Genomic DNA, 15,517 nt, shown 5'->3' with positions numbered 1-15,517 from the left:
TATATCCAAACTATTTGTGTCTGTTTCCACCAGAACCTGCGTAAAATGGAGGCGTCATCATCAGAGGACCCCAGCCGAGACCTGAACGAGCTGCAGAACGCTGACTGGGTAAGCAATAGGACTCCTGACCTCTGACCACCAGCTATAACTCATCATTTCTCTTTATCAAAGTCTAAGCAACCTAAAGTCCAGAGGGGAACAAATCACAGCCTCAGATAAAAAATTAAAAAAAGTCTTCATAACTGCATGTTTGCACAACGAGCTGTGTACAGAGAGGTCAGAACACAGACGATTGCTCTTGTCCAAATGCGTTCATATTCAAAGGGTTGTGATATTTTCCCATGGTGCCCTCTGCCTCCTCCGTCAGGCTCGATTCTGGGTCCAGGTGATGAGGGACCTGCGCGAAGGAGTCAAGCTGAAGAAGGTGCAGGAGCGTCAGTACAACCCTCTGCCGATCGAGTTCCAGCTCACCCCCTATGAGATGCTCATGGACGACATCAGGTCCAAACGATACAAACTGCGTAAAGTCATGGTGAGAGTCTGAAATGAAAGTCACACGCTGCACTTTTGTTCCAGTCTGAAAACAACACTGTTGCTTTGTATTTTCAAGACTGATGCTTTGTTTTTAATCATTTGGTGATATGAATGATAATGTCCAGAGCCAAAACAAATTAGTAAGATAATGAAATGCTGCCTTAAACTGTTGTATATCATTGTTGAGTATCTGTGTGGATGGTTGCTACATCAGTGATTGCAAGGTTATTGAGGAATCAAGTCATTTGTTCCTTTTATGGCTCATGCTCTCCTGTTTTATTCTCTGCCCTGTTGTTCCAGGTGAATGGAGACATCCCACCCAGGTTAAAGAAGAGCGCTCATGAGGTCATCCTGGAGTTCATCAGGTCCAGACCTCCTCTCAACCCTGTGAGTGCAACTAAAGGCTGTTGATTTAAACATTACATCAGACATAATCTATGTCCATTGAAAACCTTGGTTGGTTAAAATGGATCACAATATATTTCACGCAAAATATTCCAATATACTTTTGACATTTTAGACCAAAAAAGAAAACGATTAAACCCCAATATTTTGGCTATTTTTGAGAATTTTGACCAAATGTGGGACATTTTATTTGTGTTTAGATTAATTATGTCATACAGACACTTTTCTAAGTTATGTTAAATGTCTTTTTCATTGTTTTTCATAAAAGAGCATAGCCTGTTGGTAAAACAGAACTGTTGTAGTTCAGTGAAACGCTGCGTTCATCACTTCTCTGTTGATATGAATGTAACATCATCAGATTGTGCCGGTGCTGCCTCAGCAGGTCACTGTCGGAGGTGAGGAGGTGTTGAGGAAGAGGCCTGCTGGCTCTCTGTTCGTCTGTGCCAGTTGTTGTTTTTCCATGTTAATTACTCTCTGTCATTACGAGTCTTTTCACCCATCATCATCATCGTCGTCTCTGCTATAGGTGTCGGCTCGTAAGCTGAAGCCGCAGACTCAGCCTCCTCCGACTCTGCATGAGCGGATCCTGGAGGAAATCAAAGCGGAGAGGAAACTTCGGCCGGTGTCTCCTGACCAAGTCCGCAGAGGGAGACTGGGTAAGCAAAACTTTCTCTCTCTCCCATGTTCCTTCTTCTTTATCAGTGCTCTTGTTATTCTTACACATTTGCTGCACACACACACACACATATACACAATTTCACACCCTCTTGCACATGAAACCATACTTCACTCTGAGATGTACTTTTTTTTAAAGCTGAAGTATGAAGCAGCTGATCCTCCAAACTGCTGAGCATCATGTGCAGATCACCCAAAATCAGATTAGAAACATGTTGTAGCTTCATTATTTATTTATTATTTTATTATTTTATGATTTACTACACTCTTATTTGTGCCTCTGCTCTTTGCTGTTGTAGCTTAAGCTGCTAACTTTTCACATTTGTGTTGCTACTAATGCCTTTTTATTGTTTTGTTTTTTACTATATTGTTTGCAATATAGTGGAAGCTGTACATGAGTAATAATGCTAAGTGTCTGCAATTCTACTAACACCAATACTAATGATACTTAAACCACTGGCTGTGGTTGATTTGAAATCCTATTATCTCCCAGATGTCAGTGATCTGAAACATCAGCATGTTACACCGCTGCAAGAAAATAACCTCCTTTATATGTTTTTTCAAGTCCTGCCTTAATTTACCTGCTAATCACAGTAATAACTGTCCGATGCCATGACTGTTTCTCGTTGCAGTAATTCGGCCACTTAGCATGTCTTTCAGTTTTGACGCGTCAGGTAAAGTTTTCCTCGCTGCTTACCTGGCTTTTTTTTAAATGAATTATTCGCTTTCTCCTCCTTGTTGTGGCTGCTCATCTGCTCTCACAGCTCACACACACACACACACACACACACACACACACGCACACACTTACATATCAGTACACACAGATTTCATGTCATGCTTCAGTGGTTGGTGATGGTTGGCCGTGATCTGTGGAGGTGAAACATGATGTGGTGATGGGAGACACAGGTCAGCTGGAGGACATTGATAAAGTGTTGATTGACACATTGGACACACACTGAGGCTGCTGATGTGATATCCTCATTATTTTTTACAGGGAATTTCACTAACTTACGTAGTTGTTTTTATCTTGCTCAAGGTTATTCATTGACAAGTAAGAGCATTACAACCCCAAAGTTGGGGAATAAAAGTATAGAAGATATATTAAATGAATCATGAAGTATCTGATAAAGGCAGACTTTTTTTTTGATGACTGTCCATGTGGACGATTCCCATATTTACATCACTTACATTAAAGAGGAACTACGCAGGATTTTTATCTTAACCATGCTTCATTTTTACCTTAATTAAACAGCTTTGGAGTAATTGTGATGGTTTAATAAATGACATGTAACTTGTTACAGGAGGCTCTCTGCCTTCCACATAGCGTCTCTTGGCTGAAAACCAACTTTGCAAGATCAACACCCAGCTCTCGTCTCTGTGCACTGCGACACAAACGCACGTCATCTCTTGTTTATGACAGATTAAACTACACAAATATACACGTCAGAACATTGTATATGATATATAATGTTATCCACTGCTCTATTGATTGATTTCTCGCCAGCTTCGTTGTAAACAAATGCACACGGCCGAGAGGAGGGTTAGCAAAACAGTGGAAAGTCCGGTGGCGACCAGACTTGCATAGTTCCCCTTTAAAATTGCAATTGCATCACTGTGCAGGAGTTAACATTGATTTATTTTTATTTTTTTTTACTTAAATGTAACAGAACTGCATCACTATCGATGTCCTCTAAGAGTCACTCTCCATTATTTTAATTCTACAAAATAACAAGACACAGAGCTGACAGCCATTGTTTAGTAAAATGAGCCAGATTTATTGCATTTATTCTAACCTCTGTCCAGATCTTTTGTCAGAGGAGGCGATCCTAACTTCCCATTAGCATCTGTCCGTCCTAAAGGAGGAGATTAAACTCGTCTCTGGCTGATTGAAACACATCACACTGCCTCACAGGCGGATTGGGATTTTTAAAGGGCTTCACTGCTCTGGGGGATATGGATCCAAGCCAGTGTTTAGAGACTGAATTAATGGGCAGTGGTGGTTTAAATTATATAATATTATCCATCTGTGTTTTATATTCATTTCTGATTCTTTTTCTGTAGTTCAATTCCTGCTGAGTACAGTTTATGCTTATGTGTAATTCTTTGAAAGAAGATATCTCTCTCTTTCGCTCTCTCTAGAGGACGTCATTTTGGTGTTGACAATGACAACATACTGAGCGATTGAAGTGTAGAAGTGTTGACTCAACAGCTCATATAGTCACTCTCATCCCCAGCTGCTGTCAAACTAATACTCAGTGTTATACGACTCCTGAGAGACTGCTCCTGGTAGTTGCAGGCTGCCGATCTCTAAAACGCTCTGCAAAACATGATGTCACCTTGACTAAGTGCACCATCCCTCAAACACACGGCCGCAGCGATGTGAATCTCAACTCTGTGTCTTCAAGTGTCATCAGCTTTAGACAAAAATGGTCCTTTGTGGGCCTTTTGCAGATTTTAATCACTGTGCAGAAGGATGAATGTGCAGCGTCGTGTGTTTCACAGCAGTGGAGGAAGTCAGGATTATACTTCGCTCCGTGGTCCCTCCTTGCTGCAGCCAGTGTCTCCCATCACACCACCACAAGCTTTATCACCTCATGCTCACTCATTCATGCTGCCCAATAATGTGTTTCAGTGTATGTGGATGTGTATGTGTATGTGTGTGTGTGTGTATGTACAGTCTCCCCTCTATAAAACATCACAGGGCGCAGTTTGACTCTCCTGCGCTCCTGTGTGTTTTATGGGGAGTGTGTACATACCCACACACACTTTTAATGACCATGATTAAAGCTTCCTGTCTTGTAAGAAGAAAAAATACGACTTCAAGGAGAATCTCATTGCACAAGACTAAAGTGCTGTTGCTGTACAACTCCTGGAGATGTTGTATGATGATTTTTCCAGGGTTTCATTTTGTTGCTTGATGGTTGTTTGAGTTTTTCATCCCCCAAAGTGAAACATGTCATCAATCTTTATAGGAATAGTTTGATATTTGGGGTTTGAGATTAGACGATAGACAGAAACCCACCACTCTTGTGGTTAAATATCCAGATAGAGTCAGGAGTTTATCTCCTCTGGTTGATCACCTCCTGGCTCCAGCTTCATACTGGATACAGAAAAACAACAGTCATCATATTTCCTCAAATATCAAACTGTTCTTTTTAACTTTTCTACCAAAACATGAAGACTGAATTACAAAATAATATAATATGATCATCACAGATCATTGGGATCTAACGCAGAGGACAAATGCTTTTATAGTTATCCTAATGAAGGAGCTGTCCCCTTTTAGGTTTTGGCAAAACTCGCAGTATGCCTCAGGATTTGTTCCGTACAGGACTAGGTAAAGTATGAGCAACGCTGTGGTTCAGAGGGCCTTGTTCACCTTTAACCCAGTGGCCCCTGTCTGTCTGCCTCGCTGGCTGTTAACTAATATCTCCTCTATGTGAATATTTGAATTGCTCAGGTCTATACAATAGCTGAGGTGCAGACAGAGCAGACAGGCCCAGCTGGTAACGGCTGGTTTGTTTGTCTTTAGGGATCCGACGTGGTAGATGAGAGAGATGGGTGTAGTTCAGGAGCAGATGATGAGCTCATGTGGTTGATGAAAGGCCCTGAGAGGACCCAGGAGATCCCATCAGCCCTGGCTCTTTATCTGCCCTTTGCAGCACTTGCTTGTCTCCCCTTCCCTCACCTCTTTCTCTCCCCCTTACCTCCCTCCCTCCTTCCTCCCCTCCCTTTAAACCCTATTTTTTTAAGTTCATTTTTTCTTTCTTCAATTTTTGCCCTTAGAAATCACAATTAGAGTGAGACAGCTCGGTAGCTGGTTGGTTATCACGACTCCTCTGTCTGTGTCCTTGTTTGTGAATGGGAGAATTTGGTTTCAAGGATTTTTAAAATCCCCAAATAATACAGCAGGAGAGAGAATCTTATTTTAGGAGCTCAGAGACTAAATATTTCATCAAAGAAGCATCCATGCTCTGTGTGTAACACCGGCCTGCTCCTTTGCCCCAACCCCCCTCCCACAAGACCGACTTAACTTGCCCTTCCTGCCCTATTTTCTCTTGGGATGGGTCTCAAACCTCGGTCTTCTCTACCAGGATTCATTGCATCTTTTCATCTTGCCTCGCATTCATACATTACTTTCTCAAAAAGGAACCTGTTTTCCCATTTTTGGGGTGAAAACAGGACAATCAAGTAAAATTTGAAGACAAACTAAGGATGCAAGGGATCATAAGAGGAATTGAGATTCATCTCAGGTGTGTTTGCTTCCTATCTCTCAATAACGGTTTCCTTCTGTGGCTCTGTACAGATGAGTTTAGTCCGTACATGGGCAGGAGGACGTCCAGCTCTCTGTCTCTAACCAACGGCAACTTATCTCCCAAACTGGACCCCCCCGGATGTCATTCTGCACCCCAGAGGAAAAGGCTCCTGAAGGCGCCCAGCCTCGCCGAGCTGGACAGCTCCGACTCCGATGTCAGTATGAGTTTGTGTGTGTGTGTGCGCGATATTTTAGAAAATAGCGTCTGGCATGTGCAGAGCAAATGATGATGGTGCTTTGTGTGTTCCACGTATTCAGGATGAGTTTGTTGGGCGCAAGTCAGCCAGCAGCTCCAGTGTGGCGACGTCTTTGATGGATGACACATCCCCAGAGTCGGCAATGGGGAAGAAAAGTGAGTGAGGATTTATTTCCCCATACCTGTCACAGCTCGGTCGCCCCCTCAACAAAACCCCCATGCTGACAGTGATCGATTAGTTTGAATCTCACAGCCTCTGCAGCATGTTGTCTCTCGGCGCTGTTTAAAATCCCTTTTCCTCTTTTTGCCTCTCATACATGTCTTTCCTTCTGTCTGTGAACACCAGCCCCTCCAAACTTCCTGCCCATCTCCTCTACACCTCAGCCAGAGAGGCGTAAGACCCCCCAGAGGAGACACTCCATCGAGAAGGAGACCCCGACCAACGTCCGTCAGTTTCTGCCGCCGTCCAAACAGAACTCCAAATCTCTGGTGAGTCACACGTCTTTTCCTTTTCGTCATGTGTCCCCATAAACCAGTTTATTGAAGCACCGACTGCCTTTAAAGGACAATTCCAGGCAAATTCAACCTGGGGCTATAGTTTCCTAATATTTTAGGTCTAAAATAAGGAAGATTTTCTCTTTAATGCCTCCTGTTATGCAGTAGTTCTGTCTGTCCCCGCATCACCACAGCAGCGTATAATGAGAGCGGACAGATCTTAGGCTGTTTGGGCGTTTTACATCCCACAAAACCGTAAATTTCTTTCACAGACAACGTCAGGTGGCTATACAAACCATACAATGGGTTTGTTTACTTCAAGAAAGACGACATGTTTGTAAACGGAGCGGTAATACAAAGTCCCACGAAGTCTCGCGCGAGAGTCAAGTTGACATGCTCAGTATGTTTACAGCTAGAACGTCTCTGCTAGAATAAAGATTTTGGCAGGCTTACGCTTACTGCTACAAAACCGTTGTGCATCCGAGTTGATAAATTAAACGGGAGCTTCAGACGACATGTAAACATAGTTGGCTGTCAACTTGACTCTTCCACGAGACTATCCGAGATCGTGCGAGACTTCACAATATTTTGTATTACAGCTCCGTTTACAAACATGTCGGCTTTCTTGAATCTTTGAATAGCCACCTGACGTCGAAAATCTTCAGATTCATTCTTTTAGACCTAAAATATTAGGAAAATATAGCCCCAGGTTGAATTTGCCTGGAACTGTCCTTTAAGAGACCGAAGCCTGGGAAGGTTTTAACCACGGCCTGGTCACAGTGATTGTGTCCACCAGTAACTCAATAAGAAAGAGAAACAGAAGGAGAGATGGAGGATGGGAAGATAAGAGGAACATCAGGCTCAGGACCAGGAGGGACGGATTGAAACTAAACACACACACTGTCGTCTCTCTGAGCCTTCTGTTTGTGTGACATGGTTTATATCCCTGTCCTCTCTCTATCACCAAATCCAAGTCAAGTCACAATTTATTTATAAAGCACATTTAAAACAACCTCAGTTGACCAAAGTGCTGTACAAATCCACTGTGTATGTTCACTTTGTCTGTGTCCAACTCAAACTTCAGGGTCCCCTCTCTCCACACACCTTAACCCTCTCTCACTCAGGTTGGGACTGTAGCCTCATTTCGTCCCTGGATCCCCTTCCTCCTCCTCTTCCTCCGCCCTCCTCCCTCCACTCTCCACCCTTTGCGGAGCTCCCACCCTATCGAGGCGTTTGCGTTGGGGTTGGTGAAGGCAGTTTTTGCTCTGTGCTGGAGCGTTTACGTCAGTGGAAGACAGTCAGCCAAGGTTTGCCAGTCGGCCCTCAGTCAGTCCGTCCCGGCAATCATAACCGTAGCTGCCCATCCTCTCCTAATGCTTCCTGCTTCACTAGAGACCATTCGCCTACAGTAGAGCAGGCTGCTGCCATGGTAGACTGAGTACAGACTGAGCTGTGATCAAATATCATTCACCTCAATGCTTTGGGTAACATCTTAACACAAGCGCAGTAGCCACAGCTAAATTATATCGAATCTGTTCTAGTATAAAACAAATAATTTGTTAGTAAATTAGATAAATGTCAGATTTTATCATCTGATTTTTCTTGATTTGAATCACCAAACTGGATTTTTTATTTTTTTAAAGGTCCCATATTTGACTGTTTTTCTGTGTTTGATTGGTGTTGATCCATAAGAAGATATATTACCATCTCAGCGTAGTTTAACATCTTCTTTATCAGGTCTCTCTTTGGAGCTCTATTAACAAAAAACAAAAAAACAGGTCGGTGTCAGCCAATCAGAAGGGAGGAGGCTCTGAGGCTTACTTCTAAGTGGCTGACTGTTTTCTGATAAAATAAATATCAGATTTCAGATAAAGACTCCAAAGGATCCTGTGAGGTTGGACAGTGGGTTCAGGTGGGTGGAGCTTGGTCAGGCTGAGGGTGGAGACTGTTTTGTTGTGACATCACAAAGTTACAGGAAGTCCTGACGGCTGGTTTTAAAGCTCTATTTCTGAATAAAGGTTATGTGCATTTGTGGTTTGATATTTACAATATAATATTGAAATAGAGCTTAAAGGTGTTCTATTATATAAGAACAGATGGAAATATATATGGGACCTTTAAGATCAGTTTTCATCCAGTGCCCTATTGGGGTGACAGTAAATGAAAGGAAATAGAAATGAGGAACAAAGGTATCATTGCAGTTCTTGATTTGCAACTTACATCCTCATTCCTCAGACCAGTACAGAGCCTAAGACCTATGGTTTACATATATAAAAACACTATTTAGGATCTTTGTTGACCACATTTATAAAAATGTCTGATGCCTCTTCCACATCTTGCCTCTGGTTCACAAACAAAGCAGTGTACTGTAGCTGTCAGGAGTCATGAGATGAGCACGGACTACAGTGCATCACCTTGGACAATAGCAGTCAGTCGGTGGCTCATGATGTGTGACTATTAAAAAAGGCTTTTTACAGGAAACCATGAGCAGCAGACAAATAGTATACTGTATAGTAGCTTTCATACTTTTCTTACAATGTAAATATAATGTGCTCAGTGAACTGAACAAAAAAAGAATGAGCACATGAAAACAACTCCTCACATTGCAGCACAGCAAGTTTGAAATAGCAAAGATGCAACAATGATTATTTTTGAATAGTAGTGAAAATATAGAGAAGGAAATATGAAACCAAACAAATATCTTGGTCTGTGTGATCAGACATGAAACCAGCAGTGTTTTTCTAAACCAACCATTACACGGAGGACTGTGCACAGATGCTGTGGTCGTGTTCAAAGACTGTTCAGCGCTGGTGGAGTGTACAGCTGTACTGTCTGATGAGGTCGCCCACATCTGTGTTTATAGTAACAGTTTACCTGTGAGAGCTGAGCAGGAACATCAGCAGCAGACACACACCAGATAAAAAAAACACCACAGCACAGCCAAACTGTTTTTTCTCTGATGAATCCAGTCATATTCAGTAGATTTAAATACTTTTTGTCAAAGCTTTAAGAGAAGAAATCAAGCTGGACCTCTTCAACATCCAAGCCATGACAGTTCATTTCATTTGTATATTCAGCATTTGGAAAAATGATGAATGAATCTGAGGCTGAATCTGAATTCATAAAAAATACCAATAAGGGGTTCTACAAGAGAGTCAGTTTCCAGTTTGTGTTTCCCTGCGAGGCTTCTGAAAACATGTCTTCCCATCACACCAGCTGTTTGCACATCACAGCCCGTCTCTGAATCTTAGTCCAGCTTTGTCTTCAGTGAACAATTAGACATTTTCTATGGCTCCAATACATCCTGGATCCACACAGGCTGCTCTGAAAGGTGCAGAGGGACAGCTGCTTGTGGCCTGAATGATAACACTGTGTTGAATTCAGCGTTGCCAGAGCGGCTCACTATTTGTGTGTGTGTGTGTGTGTGTGTATGTGTTTGCAGGAGGAGTTCTGTTTCCCTGTGGAGTGCTTGTCCCTGACAGTGGAGGAGGTGATGCACATCAGACAGGTGCTGGTGAAGGCAGAGCTGGAGAAGTTTCAGCAGTACAAAGACATCTACAACGCCATGAAGAAAGGAAAGGTAACCTGTGTGACACAACAAGTGGATACAGTGACCTGCAATCACTTATAGTAGCGAAAATGTGACGAAATAAAATAGATTTTTAGTGATTTGACCAAAGTATTTATTCTAATATTTTCTTCATCTCTGTTTTTCTTGTAGCTTTGCTTTTGCTGTCGAAGCAAAAGGTTTTCCTTCTTCACCTGGTCCTACATCTGCCAGTTTTGCAAAAAGTAAAAACATTTTGATTTTTATTATTTATATTATCAAGAAAAGTACATACGTTGTCATTGAAGCATCCCTTCATCATCCTTTCTGTTTTCCCTTGCAGGCCTGTGTGTGCACAGTGTTGCAAAAAGGTGCGTACGACATCCAAAAGCTTTATGTTTTCTCTGAGAGCTCTTGTTTCACTCTAAGATAAAGATGCAACACTCACACTTGCTCCTGGCTCTGTCCAGAGTCCAGACCAAAAATAGAGGCACTATGAAAAAAAATAATAAAGAAAAAAGATATTTTTCCAGGACTCATATTTAATAGCTTATATTACAGAATCAGAAGGGTCTAAAAGCCTCTTTTAGAAATGAATTGAAAAGAGGAGGGTTCATGATAAAGGGTAGTTTGTCTCATTATTGTTTCGCTTTAATTATTCTACGTCGTCTTATTTATATTCATACCCTTCCCCTCTAACAGATGCGGCTGCCATCCAAACCTTACTCCAGTTTGCCCATCTACTCCATTGGCTCAACAAACACCCTCCCCAGGGAGAGGATAACGGCCATGGCTGCCGTAGGACAAGGACTCTCTGTGGCTGCAGGGCCCGGCCCGTCAGCAGAGGGAGGGGCCGTGGCACCCCTTCCTTTGAAAGTAGCACCAACAGGAGCATCTAAAGGAGCTGGAAAAGCTGCCGCAGCAGCAGCAGCAGCAGCAGCAGCAGCAGCAGCAACAACAACAGCAGCAGCAGCTACTTCTACTAAATCTGACAAATCCTCCAGTAGCCCACAGCGCCACGGCATCCAGAAGACCATGTCTAAGTAAGAGCTATAAATACACTTACTCAGTTATTAAGACTTATCACCACATACAACACTGTATGTGTCTGATCTGGACAGAATCAAGTTGCTGTTGTCATTATTATCACTGGTCCAGATTATTTGTATAGTGACCCTCAAGACATAAAACCTATAGATTACACAGAGCATATTCTCAAAGTGCTGCAATTCCCTATACTTCACATATAACCGAGCAAAAACCACTAAAGACACAGGTACAAGGTGAAGGCCCTCAGCCAGCACTGCAGCTATTTGGGTGGCTACAGTATTTATCCTCCTCATCCAGTGGATTATCAATACTCTGTCACTGACCTCTAGTGGATAAGAAATACTATTACCAGAATAGGTGCTTATTAATATCCTGTCCAGACTCACCAGCCAGAAAAGAATCAGACCCAGGTTACTCTCAGGCATTTCAAATAGGAAAACTTAAAATGTCTAAAAATAGGCAATTATTTATGGATAATATTCATGCTAAGCACAAAAAACACCCTACACCTTTCCTGTAGTAAATAATTTTCCACAATGAAAAATACATACATTTTTGTTCTAATAGGACGTCAGGTAGTGAGAAGGAACGACATGCAACAAAGGGTTAGGGATCGCATTCGGTAACAATATGTATGTTGCCCATGACCACTCACTGGATGGTTTGAGAAGAAAAGGCCAAGATACAAAATAATAACCAATAGTCTTTTCTGACTGTGCATGTATCCATTTCCACTCCTGTCTCTGTTGTGTTTAGGTTTTCCAAACACGGCTCTTTGAAGTCTCACGAGGAACTGGAGCTTCCCCCAGAGCTGACAGAGGACTGGGCGAGCATGGAGGTGTGTGTGGACTGTAAGAAGTTCATCTCTGACATTATTGCCTCCAGCAAGCACAGCCTGTCACTGGCCACCAAGAGGGCTCGCTTAAAACGCAAGACCCAGTCCTTCTACCTGTCCTCCCCCAAGGGAAGGGAGGACTACCGGCCCTCTGAACGAACAATCAACGAGATCTGAAAGTCCCTCTCTCTCTCTCTATCTGTCTCTCTCTTTTCTCTCTCTCTCTCTCTCTCTCCCTCTGGCTGCTTTCAGCTCCAATTGCACAAAAAGAAAAACTCACTGGATATGATCTTTACTGTACATGTATACTTCAGTTGGATAAAGCTGTCAGAGCGGCCGACGTGGCGGTTGTGGACTGTGTGGTTTTGTTGCTGTGTCCTGATCATCGTGTACAGCTCCTCCTTTTCTTTTTTTATGGTATCATAGATGGTCCTTTAATCTCTGGCCACAGACTTTTGACTTAAAGAGACAAGAACAAAGTCCCTCAAAGTGGACTGGCCCTACAACCCCCCCCCCCTCCCTCTCTCTCTCTGCAGGCAAAAAAAAGCATGGTCCACCTCAACTCACATTCAAAATCAATAATAAGCACAAGAGAAGACGAAGGACTGATGTGTGTTTGACTTCCTCAGGCACTGCGCTGCAGGAGACACGCGAGCTGCAGAGAGATGACGCGGTAAACTGAATGGTGACGCTCGGTTTACAACAGAAACTGGAATATTAAACTAAAGGTTTTTTGTTTTTTTACATATGTGTGTGTACAGTAAATGATTGTTCGATAAAAAGTTATTTTTATTTTGCTAACTAATCGTACTGGTGTTCTTGAGGAATCAGAGCAGAAGTCTTTGTTTCCTCATATGTTTTTGTTTTTTGCAACACAGTTAAAAAACATAATCTGTGTTTATTGCAGATTTAGTGCCAAATAATTACTTCCTTCTCATCTCTAAGCCGTCCCACTGGTGCCCATCTTATCAAAGCCCCTGAAAAGATCATTTCAAATAAAATGCATTTTTCTATAAAATAATAATATAAGCCTATATAAGCAATGCTCAAGAGAAAACATTAGTGTCTTTCATTAAAGGTGTATCTAACCTACTCACTCTAATCCTGTCAGTATGTGGATGTGGTTTGATCAGATGTGGCCTGGTGACATGAGGTGATGATGTGAATATTTGATGTGAATTGTAGAAATGTCCAAAACTAATTGATTGAGATATTTAGTCTCTATCCAGAGACACTGGTGACATGTCTTTATTTCAGGTCAAACATATGAGTAGTGCTCCCCCATAGCTGTATGTGTAAAGGTCGAGGGCCCCTATAAGCAAACAACCTTGAAACTGTCATCAACTTTATGTTGCTAAATCGAGATTGGCACAGGTACATGACATCACCTGTTGCCAACCAGTGACAAAAGAAGCACAAAAGATTTGTTTCTTTTTTTAAAAAAAAGATGTTGTACTATCCCAAGATGATTGAGAAAAGTTTAAAGCACATTGTCTAACCATTTCCATTTTTCATGTCAGATGTGCACAGAAACACATTACCGTAGTACCTGCAGTTCCATGTGTTGGATATTTCAGACTTGCCTTTTTATAACTTAAATGAAATGTCTACTTTTTTGTTGTTTATGTTGATAGTTATGTGGTATTCGATTCCTCCTAGATTCCTGACATGTTAAAGTTAAACCCATTTCATTTTGTTTCCATTAAAACGAAGAAATCTTGTCTCAGTGCAAGCAGTGAAAGCATAAATGTAACACACACAGCACGTCTTAATTTCATGCTTCATGGTTTCCCGTCATCATTCAGTGGCTCATGTGCCTGAGTCTCTTTCTTTTTTTTTCTTTTTTTTTTAAAGTTCTTCATCACATTCCTCATCTCCCTCCTAAGATATTTCTGCCTTAAAAAATGCCTTTTATGGTCACAATCATGTTGAACAGTCATCTACTGTTACTGTACATACTTTGTTTCCAATGGTTTGTTTGTAGGTCATTTGTGTGTTGCTTCGATGATATCTCGGAGAGGGAAACTATCCCAGGACTGTGTGTTTCAGGGAGGAGTCCACAGAAAAAAAACCTCACAGTGTGACTGACGGCATCATGCATGTACTACAGTGTAGCTTGTACCTTCAGTCTGTATTACCTACAAGCTGTAACTCCCTGCAGAGTTTGCAACAAATAATGACTACAACAATAAACAGTATCGAGATACCTGTCCAGTTTCTTTCTATTGCTGTTGTCTTTTATAAAAAAAATGCAAAAATGATTTATCCCACAGAAGCATTTGGATGTTGCTAGATACAGAGTGAATCTGACTCAGGAGTTAGTCTTTATAAAATATTCCCCACATATTTTGTGGGAAGTGTCTGCTGTGAATCATCAGTGAGCATTATGTGTCACATTTTCCCCAAAATAACAGAAAATAAAGTAAGAGTTCAACCCACGAATGGCACTTATGTACAGAAATTTAAAAAGGCTCATACTTTATCTTCCTACATGAAACACCAGCAGGTGTTAGAGAATAAAGAAAACGTCCCTTGCGGGTTTATGTACTACCTGAAAAAGCTTGTGTATATACTGAATTTCGATCAGATATGCCATGGTATTTTATTTCTAATTAACTATAACTTCTAGCCTCTAAAATGGGCTTTGTTCACTGTCTAATAAAGAGCATTATTTTAGCCTTTTTTTTTTTTTTTTACAGTCTATGATTATGTGTCTAGTAGATGAACTGTCTTATTGCGACTTCTGTGCCTCAATAATGTCTAAATAATGTCTAACCTGTGTAAAATTTCCCCCCTCCAATAATCGAAATCATATGTTCTGTCCATAGACTGTAAAAAGAAGGTTCTGTCTGGTCTTTAAATAAATAAATTTTATGTAACACGGCATGTAAATGCAGCTGTGTCAATAAAGTTGCCAGAAAAAAAAAAGAATCGTGGCTGTCACTGTTACCATGGTGACAAGTCAACTTGCAGACGGTTGACGTTAATATAATACATCCATGCGGTTGACGGTTAGCATGTTTCGTGTTTTGTTTCTTGTTAAAGAATAAACTTTTATTTGCCCGGCGATAGAGTTACAGCTTTGGGATCTGAAGTAAGTGAGAAAGTCTTTTAATCTGTTAAATTTATATTCTCTCTCTCTCTCTCTTATTTTTTATTTTTTGTTTTACGAAGTTTGTTAGTAACACTGAATTGTTAGCTTCACCAGGCCAGGGACGTTACTGTGATGTTAATATGATTTTATCTAATACATCCATGGATTTTATCCGTCATCTTTGGAACTAGCAACAACCAACCTGCTTTGTGTGTGCAGGTTTTCAACATAAGAGCAGCAAATTAAAGAAGAAAAGGGATTATAAATAAGAATAATAATTAAAAAAAAAAAAAACATGCTATGTCCAGGCTTAATTTTTGAATATGCATATTTGCTTTCTATTGACCGACTTGCCTGTTCTCCACAGG

At 41.4% G+C, this 15,517-nt stretch overlaps 1 protein-coding gene across 1 annotated transcript in view; it reads left to right on the top strand.

Moving 5' to 3' along the window:
* spire1b (spire-type actin nucleation factor 1b) overlaps positions 1–14,265 on the top strand; it is a 35,466-nt gene extending 21,201 nt beyond the window's left edge. Inside the window, exons 5-17 of the mRNA XM_085802875.1 lie at positions 34–108; positions 368–532; positions 835–921; positions 1,466–1,595; positions 4,904–4,954; positions 5,924–6,087; positions 6,191–6,284; positions 6,475–6,617; positions 10,066–10,203; positions 10,345–10,415; positions 10,514–10,541; positions 10,873–11,213; positions 11,977–14,265. Coding sequence (XP_085659001.1) covers positions 34–108; positions 368–532; positions 835–921; positions 1,466–1,595; positions 4,904–4,954; positions 5,924–6,087; positions 6,191–6,284; positions 6,475–6,617; positions 10,066–10,203; positions 10,345–10,415; positions 10,514–10,541; positions 10,873–11,213; positions 11,977–12,232 — 1,743 coding nt within the window. The 3' untranslated portion in view covers positions 12,233–14,265. The remainder of the gene's footprint in view (positions 1–33; positions 109–367; positions 533–834; positions 922–1,465; positions 1,596–4,903; positions 4,955–5,923; positions 6,088–6,190; positions 6,285–6,474; positions 6,618–10,065; positions 10,204–10,344; positions 10,416–10,513; positions 10,542–10,872; positions 11,214–11,976) is intronic.
* The last annotated feature ends 1,252 nt before the right edge of the window (positions 14,266–15,517 follow it).

The sequence above is a fragment of the Trachurus japonicus genome, chromosome 16 (assembly GCF_045865225.1).
Source record: "Trachurus japonicus isolate A0001 chromosome 16, Traja_1.0".
NCBI lineage: Eukaryota > Metazoa > Chordata > Actinopteri > Carangiformes > Carangidae > Trachurus > Trachurus japonicus.
This window is presented reverse-complemented; position numbering and strand designations above follow the sequence as displayed.